Source organism: Mesoplodon densirostris, chromosome 11 (assembly GCF_025265405.1).
Source record: "Mesoplodon densirostris isolate mMesDen1 chromosome 11, mMesDen1 primary haplotype, whole genome shotgun sequence".
In the NCBI taxonomy this organism is placed as follows: Eukaryota; Metazoa; Chordata; class Mammalia; order Artiodactyla; family Ziphiidae; genus Mesoplodon; species Mesoplodon densirostris.
In genome coordinates this window covers 103,458,894-103,480,459 of record NC_082671.1, presented here as the reverse complement: position 1 = coordinate 103,480,459, position 21,566 = coordinate 103,458,894, and the positions used below count along the sequence as shown (strand labels likewise).

The 21,566-nt window shown below is 36.9% G+C and overlaps 1 protein-coding gene across 1 annotated transcript; it reads right to left on the bottom strand.

Moving 5' to 3' along the window:
- Positions 1-1,316: 1,316 nt before the first annotated feature.
- Positions 1,317-21,261, bottom strand: CAPS2 (calcyphosine 2). The gene is given in 10 exon segments (XM_060114243.1): positions 1,317-1,492; positions 8,030-8,126; positions 10,081-10,200; positions 13,013-13,167; positions 14,763-14,833; positions 15,881-16,000; positions 19,747-19,839; positions 19,928-20,017; positions 20,884-20,958; positions 21,251-21,261. Coding segments are annotated over 10 exon segments (1,008 nt in total).
- Between the last annotated feature and the right edge of the window lie 305 nt (positions 21,262-21,566).

Sequence of the window (21,566 nt, the reverse complement as noted above, 5' to 3'; positions counted from 1 at the left end):
GATATTTCAGTAGAAAGTTTTAGTACCTCCTCGAATCTTGAAAAAGTACTACTTTAAATTTATGGGGCTCACACACATCACATTTCTGATAATGTTGTCAAAGATATGAAGTTATATGCCAAAATTCATATTCTACACAGTATGTATTTTCATTTTTGAACCACTTCTTATTTTGCTTGACACTATTTTTTATAGTTTATCTTAATACATAAAATTTTAAATCATAAACTTGAAAATAACTCTATTAAAGTTTTTTCTTCTCTCTGTATTTCCAAAGAGATGTGAGGAACGTAGAAGTATTTATAAAGAATGATTACATCTAACTGTTAAATACGATCTATTTAGAAAAAAATGTTTCAGTTGTTTAGTATACCAAAAAGAGGTGTTATTTAGGATAGCATACATTCATTTTAGGACACAGATGAACTTTTTACATTTTGGTTAAGAATTACTAAATTATCCCTCAGTCCATACAAGTGATAACATACTTTTTGAGTTCTTTATTTAATATTCTAGAAAATATTTCTCTTCCCATTTTGTATTGTTTCTAGTTAAATAATAATTCTGTGCAAGTAATAGGAATTGCAGTTAAAAACAGAATAAAAGAACAAATAGAACTGGTCACCAGAATAATTACATTGTGCTCTACTGAACAAGCAATAGTACATGATTTAGAAGACAAGAATTCACAAGTCAGTGTTTAAATAAGGATTTGAGGGATAAGCCTCCACCATTCTAAATATTTATGTACAGAAAACATCTATAATCACACTGCATGGAAAGTTTCTTTTGCATATCCTTTAATTCATTTAACAGTTTCAGATGTTTGAAGCAAGCTGAACTATTTCAGTCTCATAGGCTTTGGGTCCAAGTCTAGTTCATCAAATTGAGAATGGTGGCAATTATATTTTGGGGAATGGGTAGCAAAAAAAAATCAATGGACAAGAAACGTGGTTACTGTATACCTGCTCACCTATTGTTTGATACAGATGTTACTTTTCTATGAAGGCTAATAAAATATGACCTAATAAAATTATTTGAATAATTACTTATTCAAGATAAGTAATAAATCAAAAAGACAGACCTTTATAAACTTATAAGCAGGCAAGCACTCGTACATGTGTGTGAGTATACACATACCCTTACATCTATCTTTCTGAATACTCCTCTTTCCAGGTTCAACTTTTTTGAGAAAACAACAACAACAAACAAACAGAATAATGAGAGCCCTAGAAAAATACATTCCAGTGTTTGATACTTTAAATTCATCTCTCCTTTAAAATGCTTAGTACTGATGACATACTCATTTTAAAAAACTAGATCCCCCATGGAGTATGTAAGACATTAACAAAATCTTCATCATCTACTATCCCTATACTTAGACCTTCATAGTAATCTTCAAATTAACCATATGACACTTCATCAGACTTACTGCAGGCATCTTTCAATGTTTCTAGAAAACATGTTTTGATTTCTTCCTCTGTGGAATGTCCTGTAAAACAGTACTATGAAACAATGTCCTTAAAAGTTCAGTGAAATGGCTGATGATGATAAAGAAATACTTAAGTCACCTGATGAAATCTTGCCAACAATTTGAAATCTTATGTCAAACTACCCTTCAATTTATTTAAACATTTTCTTGCATGAACTAGAATTTAATGGTGAGGACTTTAACACACATTTGAAGCATCTTTTAAAAGCGTCTGACAGGGTGTATCCTTATATATAGGCAAAATAACAGTTACTACTGTAGATATTCTTGTATTTGTTAATGTTTTAGAGAACTCGCTTTCATTCCCATTAGAAATGAGGAAAGAAGAAAACAAGTAAATAGTTTCACGATTTATAGGCTATTAACACAGTAATGCAATGTGTTAAAGACATTAGTTACTTTATGAAGCAGTTACTCATAACTGCAGCTAGAAAAGATTACTGCAAACACAGGATTCAGAGGCCTATGAAAATCTTTGCTGGAAGAAATTTTACTTGATTAACTCATTCTATTTTTAATCTCTGACATTAAGTAGGCTATTTCCACTGTTCGGTTATACTAAATATGATTAAATTTTACCTATAGGAAGATGCTATTGAGAATCACATATGTAACCAAAAAAATTGCATTCTTTAGCTTGTTATTTAAAGTGAGAACATAAAATATCTGATTCATCCTTTTTTAAAAATTCATTTGATTTTTTAATTTAGAAAAGAAACAATAAGCTATTTAAATAATACCTTTGATTATATTATGGCCAGTTAAAGGCAAGAGTGATCTCAGCTTAAATACTTTTTCCTTAGGGAGGAAATATTAGGATATTTTCTGTACCTTCAAATTTTGATAGACATATGTATGTTCATTATATGATAGCTCCATGCCTAGAGAAAGGCATTTCCTTATTCTGCCTTAAATCTTGAAGCATAAGCAGTTACAGTAAAACTAACTCAGAGAACTTGCACATGTAATTATCTATTCTCTAAATCTATTCTGTTCTAACTCAATTTCATCACATCACTCCTCAACAGGAAATAGAAGTTAATCTCAATTATAAACATAAAAGAAAAAAATAAGTACAGATAATAGACCTAAGAATTTTTAAATTAAGAAGCTCTCCAGTCTCTGCTAATGTGTTTAAGGAGAAAGAGCTCCATGGCAGACCACTTACAGGAAAGAACTCATAGGGCTCAAGAACACGTCCAGTATCACACAGGCAGTAAATGGTTAAGCAGTGAATTACATGGAACTCTCTGATTGGAATTCCCAGTTTTCCCATTAAACTTTGCTGTATCTCAGGAACGGCCTCAGCCGTTTATAGTAAAAGAACATATTAAAGTTTACTGTTTGGCTTCAAGATGGCGGAGGAGTAAGACGCGGAGATCACCCTCCTCCCAACAAAAACATCAGAACTACATCTACATGTGGAACAACTCGTACAGAACACCTGCTGAACGCTGGCAGAAGACCTCAGACCTCCCAAAAGGCAAGAAAATCCCCACGTACCTGGGTAGGGCAAAAGAAAACAGAATAAACAGAGACAAAAGAATAGGGCCGGGACCTGCACCAGTGGGAGGGAGCCGTAAAGGCGGAAAGGTTTCCACACACTAGGAGCCCCTTCGCGGGCGGAGACTGCGGGTGGCGGAGGGGGAAAGCTTCGGGGCCGCAGAGGAGACCGCAGCCACAGGGGTGCAGAGGGCAAAGCGGAGAGATTCCCACACAGAGGGTAGGTGCCGACCGGCACTCACCAGCCCGAGAGGCTTGTCTGCTCACCTGCCAGGACGGGCGGGGCTGGAAGCTGAGGCTCGGGCTTCGGTCGGAGCGCAGGGAGAGGACTGGGGCTGGCGGCGTGAACACAGCCTGAAGGGGTTAGTGCGCCACGGCTGGCCCGGAGGGAGTCCGGGGAAAAGTCTGGAGCTGCCGAAGAGGCAAGAGACTTTTTCTTCCCTCTTTGTTTCCTGGTGCGCGAGGAGAGGGGATTAAGAGCGCTGCTTAAAGGAGCTCCAGAGACGGGAACGAGTCGGGGCTATCAGCGCAGACCCCAGAGACGGGCGTGGGACGCTAAGGCTGCTGCTGCCGCCACCAAGAGGCCTGTGTGTGAGCGCAGGTCACTCTCCACATCTCCCCTCCCGGGAGCCTGTGCTGCCCGCCACTGCCGGGGTCCCGAGCTCCACAGACAACATCCCCGGGAGAACGCACGGGCGCGCCTCATGCTGACGCAACGTCACGCCGGCCTCCGCCGCCGCACGCTCGCCCCGCCTCCGTGCCCCTCCCTCCCCCTGGCCTGAGGGAGCCAGAGCCCCCGAATCAGCGGCTCCTTTAACCCCGTCCTGTCTGAGCGAAGAACAGATGCCCTCAGGCGACCTACACTCATCGAGGCGGGTCCGAATCCAAAGCTGAGCCCCGGGAGCTGTGCAAACAAAGAAGAGAAAGGGAAATCTCTCCCAGCAGCCTCAGGAGCAGCAGATTAAAGCTCCACAATCAACTTGATGTACCCTGCAACTGTGAAATACATGAATAGACAACCAATCATCCCAAATTGAGGAGGTACACTTTGGGAGCAACGATATATATATTTTCCCCCCTTTTTCTCTTTTTGTGAGTGTGTATGTGTATGCTTCTATGTGTGATTTTGTCTGCATAGCTTTGCTTTTATCATTTGTCCTAGGGTTCTCTCTGTCCTTTTTTTTTTTTTTTTTTTTTTTGCGGTATACGGGCCTCTCACTGTTGTGGCCTCCCCCGTTGCGGAGCACAGGCTCCGGACGCGCAGGCTCCGGACGCGCAGGCTCAGCGGCCATGGCTCACGGGCCCAGCCGCTCCGCGGCATATGGGATCCTCCCAGACCGGGGCACGAACCCGTATCCCCTGCATCGGCAGGCGGACTCTCAACCTCTTGCGCCACCAGGGAGGCCCTCTCTGTCCTTTTTTTTTTTTTTTACTTAAAAAATTTTTTTTCTTGATATTTATTTTTTATTTTAATTATTTTATTTTATCTTCTTTCTTTCTTTCTTTTCTCCCTTTTATTCTGAGCCGCGTGGATGAAAGGCTCTTGGTGCTCCATCCAGGCGCCAGGGCTGTGCCACTGAGGTGGGAGAGCCAAATTCAGGACACTGGTCCACAAGAGACCTCCCAGCTCCATGTAATATCAAACGGTGAAAATCTCCCAGACATCTCGATCTCAACGCCAAGACCCACCTCCACGCAACGACCAGCAAGCTACACTGCAGGACACCCTATGCCAAACAACTAGCAAGACAGGAACACAGCCCCACCCATTAGCAGAGAGGCTGCCTAAAATCATAATAAGGCCAAAGACACCCCAAACACACCACCAGACGTGGACCTGCCCACGAGAAGGACAAGATCCAGCCTCATGCACCAGAACACAGGCACCAGTCCCCTCCACCAGGAAGCCTACACAACCCACTGAACCAACCTTAGCCACTGGGGACAGACACCAAAAACAACAGAAACTACGAACCTCCAGCCTGCGAAAAGGAGACCCCAAACACAGTGAGTTAAGCAAAATGAGAAGACAGAGAAACACAGCAGATGAAGGAGCAAGGCAAAAACCCACCAGACCTAACAAATGAAGAGGAAATAGGCAGTCTACTTGAAAAAGAATTTAGAATAATGATAGTAAAGATGATCCAAAATCTTGGAAATAGAATGGAGAAAATAAAAGAAGCATTTAACAAGGACCTAGAAGAACTAAAGAACAAACAAACACTGATGAACAACACAATAAATGAAATTAAAAATTCTCTAGAAGGGAATCAATAGCAGAATAAGGCAGAAGAATGGATAAGTGACCTAGAAGATAAAAAAGTGGAAATAACTACTGCAGGCCAGAATAAAGAAAAAAGAATGAAAAGAATTGAGGACAGTCTCAGAGACCTCTGGGACAACATTAAACACACCAACATTCGAATTATAGGGATCCCAGAAGAAGAAGAGAAAAAGAAAGGGACTGAGAAAATATTTGAAGAGATTATAGTTGAAAACTTCCCTAATATGGGAAAGGAAATAGTTAAGCAAGTCCAGGAAGAACAGAGTCCCATACAGTATAAATCCAAGGAGAAACATGCCAAGACATATTAAACTATCAAAAATTAAATACAAACAACAAATATTAAAAGCAGCAAGGGAAAAACAGCAAGTAACACATAAGGGAATCCCCATAAGGTTAACAGCTGATCTTTCAGCAGACACTCTGCAAGCCAGAAGAGAGTGGCAGGACATATTTAAAGTGATGAAAGAGAAAAACCTACAACCAAGATTACTCTACCCAACAAGGATCTCATTCAGATTTGACGGAGAAATTAAATGCTTTACAGAAAAGCAAAAGCTAAGAGAATTCAGCACCACCAAACCAGCTTTACAACAAATGCTAAAGGAACTTCTCTAGGCAGGAAATACAAGAGAAGGAAAAGACCTACAATAATAAACCCAAAACAATTAAGAAAATGGTAATAAGAACATACATATCGATAATTACCTTAAATGTAAATGGATTAAATGCTCCAACCAAAAGACATAGACTGGCTGAATGGGTACCAAAACAAGATTCGTATATATGCTGTCTACAAGAGAACCACTTCAGACCTAGGGATACATACAGACTGAAAGTGAGGTGATGGAAAAAGATATTCCATGCAAATGGAAATCAAAAAAAAGCTGGAGTAGCAATTCTCATATGAGACAAAATAGACTTTAAAACAAAGACTATTACAAGAGACAAAGAAGGACACTACATAATGATCAAGGGATCAATCCAAGAAGAAGATATAACAATTATAAATATATATGCACCCAACATAGGAGCACCTCAATATATAAGGCAAATACTAACAGCCATAAAAGGGGAAATCGACAGTAACACAATCATGGTAGGGGACTTTAACACCCCACTTTCACCAATGGACAGATCATCCAAGATGAAAATAAATAAGGAAACACAAGCTTTAAATGACACATTAAACAAGATGGACTTAATTGATATTTGTAGGACATTCCACCCAAAAACAACAGAATACACATTCTTCTCAAGTGCTCATGGAACATTCTCCAGGATAGGTCATATCTTGGTTCACAAATCAAGCCTTAGTAAATTGAAGAAAATTGAAATCGTATCAAGTATCTTTTCTGACCACAATGCCATGAGACTAGATATCAATTACAGCAAAAGATCTGTAAGAAATACAAATACATGGAGGCTAAATAACACACTACTTAAGAACCAAGTGATCACTGAAGAAATCAAAGAGTAAATCAAAAAATACCTAGAAACAAATGACAATGAAAACACAATAACCGAAAACCTATGGGATGTAGCAAAAGCAGTTCTAAGAGGGAAGTTTATAGCTATACAAGCCTACCTTAAGAAACAAGAAACATCTCAAATAAATAACCTAACTTTACACCTAAAACAATTAGAGAAAGAAGAACAAAAAAACCCCAAAGTTAGCAGAAGGAAAGAAATCATAAAGATCAGATCAGAAATAAATAAAAAAGAAATGAAGGAAACGATAGCAAAGATCAATAAAACTAAAAGCTGGTTCTCTGAGAAAATAAATAAAATTGATAAACCACTGGCCAGACTTATCAAGAAAAAAAGGGAGAAGACTCAAGTCAATAGAATTAGAAATGAAAAAGGAGAAGTAACAACTGACACTGCAGAAATACAAGGGATCATGAGAGATTACTAAAAGCAACTATATGCCAATAAAATGGACAACCTGGAAGAAATGGACAAATTCTTAGAAATGCACAACCTTCTGAGAATGAACCAAGAAGAAATAGAAAATATGAACAGACCAATCACAAGCACTGAAATTGAAACTGGCATTAAAAATCTTCTAACAAACAAAAGCCCAGGACCAGATGGCTTCACAGGCGAAATCCATCAAACATTTAGAGAAGAGCTAACACCTATCCTTCTCAAACTCTTTCAAAAAATAGCAGAGGGAGGAACACGCCCAAACTCATTCTACGAGGCCACCATCACTCTGATACCAAAACCAGAAAAAGATGTCACAAAGAAAGAAAACTACAGGCCAATATCACTGATGAACATAGATGCAAAAATCCTCAACAAAATACTAGCAAACAGAATCCAACAGCATATTAAAAGGATCATACATTATGATCAAGTGGGGTTTATCCCAGGAATGCAAGGATTCTTCAACATACGCAAATCAATCAACGTGATATACCATATTGACAATTTGAAGGAGAAAAACCATATTATCATAGGGAGGTTGGGAGGGAGACGCAAGAGGGAGGAGATATGGAGACATATGTATATGTATAACTGATTCACTTTGTTATGAAGCAGAAACTGACACACCATTGTAAAGCAATTATACTCTAATAAAGATGTTAAAAAAAAAAAGCTCTCACATTTCTGGTTTAAAAAATAAATATTTATTTCCTCACTTAATGGCCTCAAGTCCATGCTATAAGTTAATATAATTTAAAGATAGTATTTTGATTAACTCACATTTTAGAAATCTAATGCATTTGACTTGTAATAATTACCTGAAATTACTTGAAGATGCTTCTTTGCACAATAACATTTTCTTATGTCTCTAACAGATGCACTGCCTGTTTTGTTAAAATCGATTTTCATAAAGGCCTAATTAAAGAGAGAAGTGTGATTTTTTTCTATGAAATCATTAGAGCCTAATTTTCTATTCTGCAGTAGGTTATTTTTGACCTCTAAACAAGACAGTTTAAAGTACTAAACTGGTATATGAAGGAAGCATCATGAAAACAGGGAGAAAGATAGTGGAGCAAGATATTAGTAGCACTTAAGGTGCACTACCACTTTCTAGCACCCTGACCTTGAGAAAGTAACTTAACCTCTGTTACCCTGGCTTTCCTCTTCTGCACACTGAGGAGTTGGGTAAAAGACTTCTCAGGTAACTTTCAGCTCTACGAATCACATGAAATTGATAAATGGCCAAGACAAATGACCAGGAGTATTTTGAGTCAAAAAGTAAACCTGCAAATATTCCATTACTAAAATCAATGAGAAAGTTAAATAATTCTTAAATGGGTTTTGTTACTCTATTTCCTGAAATTTAACACTACCTTTCGAAATGCTAGTTGTTTTATCACTCCTCTAATTCAATGCAATTCTGAGGATCATAAAATATATTTTATTGAGAAGAGGAGTGTGTCCATAGAAACGTACAACTGACCAAAAGCAACATCCTACATTTGCAGATGAGTCAAAACTAGAATCAAGTTTGTTTATTCACAATAATGTCACAGGTATGTGGTACATGTTATGGGCTGAATTGCATCCGCCCCCAAATTCATATGTTGAGGCCCTAACCCCCAGTACCTCAGCATGTGACTGCAGAAGAAGATAGAGCCTTTAAAGAGGTGATTAAGTTAAAATGAAATCATTAAGGTGGGCCCTAATCCAATATGACTGGTATCCTCATAAGAAGAGGAGATTAGGACACTGACAACACAGACTGAGGGATGCCCATGAGAACACAGGGAGAAGACAGCCAGTTAATTACAAGCCAAGGAAAGCAGCCTCAGGAGAAACCAAACCTAATGACACCTTGATCTTGGACTTCTAGCCTCCAGAATTGTGAGACAACAAATTTCTGTCGTGTAAGTCACCCAGTCTATAGTATTTGTGATGGTAGTGCTAGCAAACTAAGTCTACTTTTGTCCTCTATTCCCAGGACCAAGACTTATGAAAGAGACAACCTTCCAGTTTCTACTCCTGATACTCACGCCTATCACTAGGACATGTAAGGTAAAAATATATGCAAATTTATAAATGTTATGTGGTGAATTTAACATAAGGTTTTTATTTTGTCTTTTGGCCAGTAAAGATAAAGACTTTGACATATTCTATTGGAGATTTGTACCCGATGTAATTGTTCATACTACCCTATTCACGATAGCTTTGTTTCAGTATTAGATAAATATACATTTTATATTAGGTATATATACAAAAGAAAAAGAAAACTACATTGCTCAAAAGCATGCTCTAAAAATGGCTACCAGAACCTAAGTAATATCTTCTCTCCTACATAAGTCAGAGCTCCCATTTTTAATTACAATTTAACATGATCATTTGAATCTTCATGTTAACATTTAGCATGCATATTTAAAAAGTAGAGAAACGTGTTTTAGTCATCATCCTAAGATAATGTGCATTGAGCCTTGACACTGGGACAGCTATAATGCTCATAATTTTACATGTAATACCTCAGACCAGTTCTATGAGATAAGAAACTGAGGCTTGGAAATATTTAATAATAGATATAGACATATAGCTATATAGAGCCAGCAATTTATGGAATTAGTAATTTGTGAACTGAAATTTAATTTCAGATTTTATTTTCCTTTTATAATATTTTCCTAAAACATAGGCATATGTTATGTTGCTTTATTACTGGGTAGATTTGTATGTGTATGTGTGTGTTTGTGTTTTACTAAACCCAAAATACATTACAGGGAAAGGAATTTAAAACATTTTCAAAGGTAATTCATTAAAGATTTAAAAGAATGAACCTAAAAATGTATTAAAAGTAACTATTTGAAAGATTACTTCAGGTTACCTTTTGAACAAATGATTTCCTGTATTCATTCATTTCACCTATAATGGCACGCTTGAATTCTCTGTAATCAACCTTGTCATTGCCATAACCATTTAGAATTAGCCACAAAGATTCAAAATCCTAGAAATAATCACACAGAGACCACTGTTACACCTTTAAGTTATATATGGCCACAACAATAATCATCATAATAGCATTTTGTTACATCTGTTGTAGCCCTAGACAAGGTAATGGACTTAATAAGAAAATTCCAAAAAGTTACATATAAATCCAATCAAAGGCACTAAAAAAGTGTATTTAGAGGAACTGTGTAGTGGACAGTTCCATAAAGTTAAGAAACATTTAAGAGTGGCAATAAATCACAAATGTATCTTTTTAATTTTTTAAAAATAAAAAATGCTTACCATTCACTTGAATTTGACCATTTCATTATCTTTAATGTATTATATCAGTGACAATTAAGAAGTCACTTCACTTACTGGAATGCCTCCAAAAAGCATTAAGATACTGACTGTACTTCTGCTAGTCTTCATACTTGAAACTATAAGAGATTTGAATGACTCTAACAATTATTCCATGATTTACACTGAAAGGTGCTGTTTTGAGTAGATCCCTTATGCCAATTTATTCATTTTACCATTGCCACTTACTTATTTGGTAAATGCACTATTTAATAGAATATTCTATTCATAAAGTTCCTAACAACAACCAAAAAAATACAGCATGAGATTTTCTTAAACTCAGATAAATAGATTTTCAATATTTCAGTCAAGTTGTTAGCTTTAAATGAGAATATAAATAAAACATCTAGCAAGGTGACTGACAAATAATGGTTACCCCCAAAATATTCTCTTCCATTTCCTCCTAATTTTTTCAATTAAAATTTTAATAAGGAAACTTAAGACGCCCTGCCCCCCCACATTTCTCAACAACCCATATATTTTTTTGGTCTGTTGTAATGCCCTGTACATAAAAAGACTTTAAGTTCTATAAAATGAGCTTTTAAGAGTGAAAATGAGCTTAATCTTTAAAATCATACGTAATATGGATAGAAGATGAATTTGCTCACCCAACTCAAGGGATACTAGAATTAAAAGATAATGCTAGAAGCTTAAAAGAAACATTTTTCAAGAATTGAATAATTTACCAAAAGTGACAACAAATTTATATAACTCTTTCTTTCTAAAATATGGTGCAGGATGGAAAATGATAATTCAGTTGAAAAAAACTAAGGTATATTTATTGATAGTATCTCTATATAAATTAGGCTATTTAGGGGGCATACCAATTTTTTAAAATTTCAAATTAGTAGGAATGACTTTGCCTTCCCCAAAACTAGTGCCAGAATTAGACCCAGGTTGGTGATTCTTATGTTCTTGTTTTTGCTTCTCATTGCATGGGCAGTCTCCAGTGATATTATAGAGGAAAAGATAAAACAGGGTATAAGACACCACATCTTTCTGATTTTCTATTGCTGTTTTATTACTATTATTATTATTATTATTAATGCAAGGAAGAGATGAAGTTAGATAATCCCTAGTGTGTGTCACTAGGTGGGCCACAAGGTTAAACATTGTAAAAAACACAAGACAGGTACGGCACAGCAATGATAAGCAATACCATACTGGCACAGAAGTTTACAATTGATAAAGCGTGTAATTTTCTCATTAGAGTTTCAAAGCAACTCTGACTGTAAGTATTATCTCTGGATTGCTCCAGCAGAGTCTGTCTGTCAGAAAGGCCTATTCAAGATCACACATTTCAAATGTTAAGGCTAGAACTTGAACCTTTATCTCATAAATTCAATTTCCAGTGTTCCTCCCACAAAATGTACTATATCTTGTGACAAGACGATTTGAAGCAAAAGAGAACAATGCAAGACAATGCCTTATCTAAACCCTTGAGGTAGACATGTTTCAAATTCATATACACTCAGGATAAAATCCAAACTTCTGAGCATAGCATGCAAAGCTTTAATGTTATGGAACCTGCTAGGCTTATTTCTCTCCATTCTTCTCTTTTCCTTCCTCCCACCTATCTATCTATTTCAACTCATGCATCGTCTATTTATTCAGCACCTGCCAAACGCCAGGTTCTATTCGAGGTATTAGAAGTAGAGCAGGAAGCAAGAAGCACCTTGGTCTCTGCCCTGATGGGACTTCCATTCTACTGCAGGCAGAGCCAGAGAATATATACAAAGTGGTATAAAGAAAACAACATGGATAAATGGTATGGAGAGGACCAGGGATCAGATGGGATGCTCCTTTAGATGGAGGTGTCAGTGTAGTGTTCTTAGCAGACAAAACCTGTATGATGAGAAAATTCAGCCATGCAAAGGTCTGGTGGAAGATTACTCACAGCAGAGGGAAAGGTAGGGGTGAAGCCTCTGGGGCAATTCCTGGAACTTGCCACACTCCCTCTCCCCTGGAAGCCTTCACATGTTCTTCTCCCTTTCCTGAAGTAGCCATTGTTGGATCCACGCTCCTCCTCCCCTCTTGTCTGCTTCATTCCTCCTCATCCTTCAAAACTCAGCTCTGACACATACCCACCTCCAGGAATCCTATGAAATTCCTTCTTAACCTGGCTTGCAATTTATCTCACATGTTCTGAAAGCATTCTCTATTTAACACTTATCATGTTGTTTTGTAATCATTTATATTTTTCTTTCCTTTACTTATGAAGACCTTAAGAGTACAGAGTGTGTCTTCTCAGAGTTTAGAACAATGCCCACTTATTAGGCTCTTAATAAGTATATGAGGGAGGGATGAATGTTGACATTTAAAAAATCAGCAGGACTTGCCTGATGGCTTAACACTGATAACGAGGCATAAAGAACGAGACAAATGAGCTACTAAAATTTCAGTAGAAAAGTGAATAAGACCACTGAAGAATATTATGTCATTCACTGCAGAGAATTATCTGTGGTACATACATTTTCAGACACTTCTAAGTGAAATACTTTTAAAGCTTGCTTAAAATCTTCCTTATCTAAAAGTCCATTTCCTTCCTTGTCCAATTGTTGAAGGTATTTTCTCAATCCAGTCAAAATACGAACACCTCTTTTACATAGCTGTTCGTTTAGCACATCTGTTTAAGAAGAAGAGAGATGGAAACTAATTATTCCTATGCACAAATGTATCAAATTGCAATTGTCTTTCCGGTAAGAAAATTAAAGTTGATATAACTGACATAAGGGATGTGACTATGCAACCAGATCATACGTATGACTGACAAAAGGCTTTGAAAAATAGAATGCTCTTAGTAAAGGGGGTTATATACAAAATCACATGTAAAATATAACAGAACAATAGCACCACTGTGTGGTGAAAGTGTTATATTTTATATATAGGAAAATAATGGTTCACTTTATCAGCATGAAAATAACCTAAATGTTACAAATAAAATCTTAGTTTTTTAAAAATTTCCAGGTTTCCTCTTCATCTGTCAAGCCCATATCTTTAATCTCTTTCGTCTTTCTCTGTAATTACCAACTGAATTACAAATTTTTGAGTGATCTGCCTGATATCAATTCATCAGTTCAAAATTTCTAAAATAGTTTGAAATCTTCAAACTGTAGGTTATATATTAAATAGCATCAAGGCTTTGGAATGCTACCCTATACTTATACATTTAAAGTAACCCTTTCTTCTAGGAATTTATAAGAAGTTATATTCTTAGGCTCATTCTCTTTGTGGGACAGATTTCATTTGATGCAGTTTGTGCCATCTTTACTTAAGAAAATATAGGTAACTTTATCAGAGCAGTTATTAAATATAATACATTAGAGGAAAAAACAAATGTCACTAGATACAATAGTGACAAATACCATATTGATCATGATAGAATAGAGAAAACTATTTAGTAACAATGGCATCGAGAATATTTGAGAGTTCACATACCAATCCCAGATAACTTGTAAATCTGTTTTTAGCCTTCTTACTCCCATATCATCTTTATATGATAAATCAGGATTTATCAAAATTTATAAATTATATGTTGACTTCTGTGATTACTTGTTTAATGCCTTCCTCCCTTCTTGACTATGAGATTCAACAAAGGACTTGTCTATTTGAGCCTAGTATACTGTACTGATTACAAGAGTGGATTCTAGAAACAAATCTATAAAATGTTTTACAGTACAAAACCTACATATATTTCACTTATCACCTACAACAACTCTGAAAGTTAATAAAGGAGGTTATTATCCCTATTTTAGATATAAAGAAAGAGGTGCAAAATTATACACAGTCATATGTCTACTGAATGAAAGGGTCCAAACATAAATCTGGCTCCCAGTCTAGTATTTTTTTTTCACACTAGGCCACCACAAATCTATTTAGGATATCATCTAATGCATAAGACAAGTACTGTATTGCAAAAATCACTTTATATTCATTTCATGAATAAAACCCATACTATCTAGTACTTTCTAAAATTTTTAAATTCATAAATCATAAAATACTAGTTATTCAGTTAGACAGGATCATTAAAGTAGGAGAAATACTATAGATATTTTAAAATATGTATATGTGTGTATAAATTTATAAAAAGATAGGAAAGCAAATAGGAAATATAAATCAAGTGCCAAAAAACTAAGAAATATCTGGAAAATACTGCTTTACTACTTACAAAGAAAATGGTTGAAAATTAAAACTACTTGAGAGTATAGTAATGATACACACCTTGAATGGCCTTGAAAACCAGTCTGTCATTGGCTTCATTGATTACATCATCATGTTCCACAGAATCTGTTCTGCAATTGACATGTTCGCAGTGATAAAAATATATTGTTTTGCAATCTTGAGTATGGAAACTCTAAGCTTTCCCTGCTCTAGACTCAAATAAATTCTCAAATAAATTCTCACTCTTAATAAGCTCAGAAAATTGGAAGAGTGCTTAGAGATTAATCAAGTCCCACCTTTGCTCCCTGCTTTAATCCTTGGGAGAATTAAATATGCTAAATCAAAAGCTAACATCCTTAAACCTTCCAAGAACTACCTTTAAACATTATATACAGTTTTGTAGCTATTTCAATGTTCTTTTAAAATACTTAATTAAAACGATTAAATTTAAAAGCAGTTTTATCTTTAAATGTATAAAATGTAAAAATGTTATTTTAAAAAGCAAAAAAAAAAGCAATCATATTGAGCAATACAGTAAAAGACAAAGAAGCACAGACTTCCTTATAGCCAATTTATGGCAAATGGCCTCTAATGTACAGAGAGTACACCAATTATTGTTATCCTGATTATATTTAGCACCAAAAAACACACCACAAGAATGGCATATATGTTTTCTGTGAGAAGAAAAAAGAAAAAACCTCAAAATTCATTTAAAAGCTTTTGATTCATAGCATTGTTTTTTCATTATATGTATTATCAATCAATGAATACCACAAGCATGTGGGACCCAAGACTTTTTTTAGTGCTTAAAAAAAGCATCACACTAAAAATGTGGAAAAAGTTGTTATTATATTGTATTGTATCCCATCTTTTAAAATGTATTACTTTGGTAGCATTTGGTAAAATAAAAGTGTTATAGTACAGGCAAATTAATAAAGTACTTTAACTAACTTAAAATGGGACATTTTAAATTTCTACTTGATTATAACTGTTCCCACACATGGAATGTATTTGAGTACAAGATATAGCACATAAAATGGATATGTATAGCTATGCTTTATTTTTTTTAATATAAATCTTAACTAAAATCAAAATGATTTGATATAGAATCTCATTTTAATATAATAAAAATAAAGTTTTCACTTACCTCCAAAATGACAAATGCATGTTTGACTCACCTGAGAGAATCCAAAGCTCTCTGATCAATATTTGTGATTCGAAGTGTAAGCAATGTGTTTTCTTTTATGCTTTCTGGAAGTCTGGGATGATCAGAGCTCAAAAATGTCAAGTTTTCACCCTAAAGAAATGAACAAATTGCATTATTTAAACTATAAAATATATAAGAAGTAAAATACAACTAATACTAATTTTAAATATTCAAGTTTGATTATATCTGATGTGGTATACTTTTATACTAATAAAAAGTTATATTGAGAGAATATTTAGAAACCACACAGGCTTCAGCTAATAATATAGGAAAATAGGAGAACTAATTTCCCAATCTCCCAATTAGAACAATCTTAGATCTAACAATTCATGTGAAAAAAATAAGAACTCCAGGGGCTTCCCTGGTGGCGCAGTGGTTGAGAGTCCGCCTGCCGATGCAGGGGATACGGGTTCGTGCCCCGGTCTGGGAAGATCCCACATGCCGCGGAGCGGCTGGGCCCGTGAGCCATGGCCGCTGAGCCTGCGCATCCGGAGCCTGTGCTCCGCAACGGGAGTGGCCACAACAGTGAGAGGCCCGCGTACCGCAAAAAAAAAAAAAAAAAAAAAAGAACTCCAATTCTTTTTTAGAATCAGAGGAAGAAAGGACAAGTTATTTCAGTGGAAATTATGACACCCCAAAATACAGAAATAAAGCTATTGATCCACAGAAAGATGTGCGCCAAATTGATGAACTATGACAGATTCATCACCCTCTTTCACCTGGTCTTTTGATGGCAAACATTATATAAATGTAAAACTAATTTTAAGCTATTTCGAGCATCAAGGCTTTGGTGAAAAAATTCCCCTCAAAAATCCTTAATCCAAACTTAGAAAATTGTTATTATCTTGATTTCTGAGTTTCTCAAATAAATATGGTCAAATATGGACAAACACAAGTTTAAAATAAGAGGCTTAATTATCTCTTTTGAAAATAAAGGAAGAGATTTCTCTCCTCTCCTTTTTTCTGGAGCATTTACTTTAGAAAACTTGTAGCTGTAAGTGCTTTCTTCACTCTTTGAAATGTATATAAATTTTCTTGAAATTATTATTTAAGCAATTAAAGAGACTACATGATATGTGTAGCAGGTTTATGCATATAAGCATATGTGTGTATACATCCATGTGTGCATAACGGTGCATCTATGAGGTCTGTGTCAGTGCATCCAAAGCAATATATGTATGTATGTGAGTGAACATATGTGGGTGCACTTTTATGTGTGTGTGTCTATGGACACAAGTGCATGTTTCTATAAGTATTATCTTAACAGCTGGCATTAGAATTTATTTTAGGGAGTATTTAGAAAAAAGGCCTTGATGGGGCATATAGAAATGAAAAACTAAGTTCTAGAGAAACACCTGGAAGGCAAAAGAGACCCAACACCCCCCAAAAAGAAAGATAAGGTTGAATATTTCTGCACAAAGAAATAGAAGATTATGGGGAAGAGCAAGAGGTGGAAGGAGTCAGAAGATTGAGAGGAGGGCCTTTACCATGGGAAATATTCAAAGGACATATTTTTAAGAATAAGAATGTCTAATAACAAATTGTAAATTCCATACACTGCTGCAATATAAACCTCCCTCCATATCCCCTTCAAAATGTCTGCCACACACCCAAGGTATCATATGTATAGTTTGTGTGTGGCTCTTTCTCTCTCTCTTTTTCTCTTTCCCTCTGTCTCTCTTTCGCTCTGTTCCTCCCTCCCTCCCTCCCTTCCTTCTTTCTTTCCTTCCTTCCCTCTTCTCTCTCTCTCCCTCTCTCTTTCTCTCTCTCTTTTTCTTGGAAACCATAAGAGGGAACAAAGCTCCACATCTGGTTCAAGTCATATGGAACAGGGATAGTGAGAACAAATAAATTATTAGAGACAGCAGCTCAGGGCTGGAGGTAACTTTCCTCTCTGGGATAGGCATTAAACATTCTTCCTACAGATTGTGAAGTGTGAGTTGGAGCTAGTTTTCTCAATGTCTAGAGGCTGGCTTAATAGACATACACACAGATATAGATACAGATAATAGATACAGATATAGAGCGGATGCATAATGTATTAAATCCAAGTTTGAGATGTAAAGGTTTTCCTCACCCCCAACTCCTCACCCAGCTGGTCACTACATCTTATGATTCTACTGCCTGAAGATTTTTTAAAAAGTTTCTGATTAGCTTCATAGCCACAGTCACTCGCCGAATTCAGGTTGTCTCAGCTGCCTTCCTAGATTAATGTAGTTCAATCCAATCTGGTCCTTTGTACTGGTCTTCAATCCATTCCCCACACTGCACCCAGAGAAGTCTTTCTAAATCACAAACCTGATGATGCCACCTCCCTTCATTTCATCCACCTCTCCCCTTTCAGTGACTCCCCAAGACATTTTCGACAAGTCTTTAGCAAAAGGCCACTCTTAATAAGCTCTGACTTGTCTCTCGCCCACCCCCACCTTGACACGGAGTTCAACAACACTGAACTGCTTTCAGTTCTCAAAACAAGCCATGTCTTTCACGCTTTTGTTCCTTGCACCAGCTGTCTCCTCCACCTGGAAGCCTTTCCCTACCCTCTTCCATCTACGTCTCCCAGCCTACCTAGGTCAAGGTTAGATGGCACTTTCTCCAAGAAGCCTCCTTTGATTCGACAAAACTGGGTCATTTCCTCTCCTATCTGGCCCTTCTGACTGTTTCCCATTAGACTGTAATTCCCACAAGAGCAGGGAATGTTTTTAAGTTATTCACAGTTCCATTTCCAGTGATTTAGCCTATGAGTATATTTTTGTTACATGATCACTGTGGATAGTGCTACATTGTAATCATGAGATGACATGAATGTAACAATTTAAAATTTAAGAGCACTATACAAATTCTAACATTACATATGATGGACTCATGCTAGGGAATCCTTGTTATACGCTGTACACCAGGAGGTGTGCAAGGCAGGGAAATCACAAGGAAGATAAGCTAACCAGGAAATATATGACAGCTCCAGAAGCCAAGTGCCCCATTTGGAGAAAAATGTGTGTCCTCAGAAGATAAGCCTGCATTAGGTGGAGAATTACTCCTGGTACTATTGAAGTGGCCACTTACCCAGCGGTATAGCCTGGCAGGGCCTTTAAAAGTACCAAGAGACGGGCCTCCCTGGTGGCGCAGTGGTTGAGAGTCCGCCTGCCGATGCAGGGGACACGGGTTCGTGCCCCGGTCTGGGAGGATCCCATATGCCGCGGAGCGGCTGGGCCCGTGAGCCATGGCCGCCGAGCCTGCGCGTCCGGAGCCTGTGCTCCGCAACGGGAGAGGCCACAACAGTGAGAGGCCCGCATACCGCAAAAAAAAAAAAAAAAAAAAAAAAAAAAGTACCAAGAGACAAGCTCTCCTGGGCTTATATTGTGGGATTGGCGGTGGTGGAGGGAGTGTTACAGGGAATAAATGCTATGCTTAGATTCAGACCATTGGGATCTGGAGTTGAGAGACAGAACCTCCTGGGGAAATATCAACCATTAGCCAACACAAATGTCCCTGCTCAGGAAGGAGGGGAAAAAATAAACTGGAAACTAGAAACTCTGCTCCACTAGCCCCACAGGATCCCTCAAAATCCAACACCACTGAGTAAAACATATGCGCGCTCACACACGCTCAGCTTACAATATAAAAATCACCAAGTTGGGCTTACCCGGTGGCGCAGTGGTTGAGAGTCCGCCTGCCGATGCAGGGGACACGGGTTCGTGCCCTGGGCCGGGAAGATCCCACATGCTGCGGAGCGGCTGGGCCCGTGAGCCATGGCCGCTGAGCCTGCGCGTCCGGAGCCTGCGCTCCGCAACGGGGAGAGGCCACAACAGTGAGAGGCCCGCGTACCGCAAAAAAAAAAAAAAAAAATCACCAAGTTGGTATTGTTTTCCTTTTCTTTGTCCATGCTGATGACAATAAATGTTTTTTTGAATAAAAGGAAGCACATTTGTTCTAGAAGTTAAATGACAAAAATGTAAAGTTATTCAGCTTCTCTGGGAAGTAATCATCTTGAGAGTTGCAACAACGTTTTATGGCATACCTATTTTTCTCCAATTGCCGATACTCATAAATTGTAAGTAAATGAGTAAAAAAGAACCCAACCAGCTCTCTGCAAGCATCACGTCCATTTCTAGAAAAACAGAATAATATCAAAGATTTTCAAGTAGGATACTTTTCATATTTAATAATAAATGGATAGTTTATATCAAGGAGGGATAACAGGACTTGCTCAAATGTGTGGTAATGGGCAAGAGTTATGGAAAACCATGACAGAGCTTGCTGAAGTGTCAACTTAAGTCAGACTTGGATGGAGAAAAAAGCTTTATCTTACACTGATACAAATATGGATATATTACAATATAGGTTACTATTTTGGCATAGACTTAAGATACAGTGAAAGACCTTAAAAAAATGTTGAGCTTGCAAGAAGCCACTCAAAGATAGATATACATTTATTACCTTTTCTCATGGCAAGTTTAAAATCACTGAACAAATATAATTTTTTAAAAACCACCCTACCTTTAATATTCATGTAGAACATCAAGTAGCATTATGTATTACTGAAAGTTTATAAGACTGGATAACAGATTTAAGAATCATCTTCCTTGTCACTTTACATCTACCAATAGTTTAGTGTTAACTTAAGCCATTAAAATGAAATTAAATAAAGCAGCTTACATATGGGTTGATTTTTAAATGGTTTAGAATCTTCTAGTAGTAATATGTATCTTTAAAGATTCACTTGTAAATTTCTTTTTGAAAGACATTTTAAAATCACATTTCAAATAACTTCTAATTGAAATATTTGTCTTTTAGACCTACTTCCCATAATTTTTGTAACATTAAATATATATCACCTAAAAACGTTTGTGCTAAGTTCACATTTTTCACTTAAATGTGACAAATTTAACTAATATTATTATTGCTATTTCTATTTGAAAAGAAAATACCTTTTTATAATCATAGGATTAAAAAGTTTAGTAAAATGACAATTACCTTGATATGATCCTACCATCAAATTGTACTTTATGAGAAAGCATACTTTTTGTCAATGTAGACTGAGTTCTTACCCTGTTAGGAAATACAATTGTTAATAATTATATTTAAATTACAAATTTAAATTTGATGTAAATGATAAAATTACCAAAAAATTAATATTTTGAAAATGCACATACTGGATAAAGATGAGGTATAAACCTCTTTTTATTCCAGATTGCTAGTTGTGGCAGACAGAGAAGAAATAACCCAGAGCTATGGTATATAATACATGAATGACTTTAACGTTAGAACTTATATCAAAGTGCTACAAAGTCAGTACGGAGCAGAGATAGCACATTTGTGCCTGGCACAGTTGCAGGGCTACCCGACAGCCATTTCTAACCCTCTTCTTTGCCTCTCTCCCACCACAGAATTTGCTTTCTTAGCCTCTTGCAATTAGAAGTGACTAAGGGACCCAGTTCTTCCAGTAAACTTCCAGGAAAGACTTTCTTTTGTCCTCATAAGAGAGTGGCACGGGAAGAGTTCCTGCCTGTGAGCATGGCAGGGAGATGATGCTAGGAGCCATTGCAGCCACCAGGCAGCCATGTCGGAGAGGCCAATACGATCTCAGGGAAGCCAGCCCAGAACTGCACCTCACTGAGCCACTGAACTAAAACCAACTAGCCTACCTCCAAGCAGCT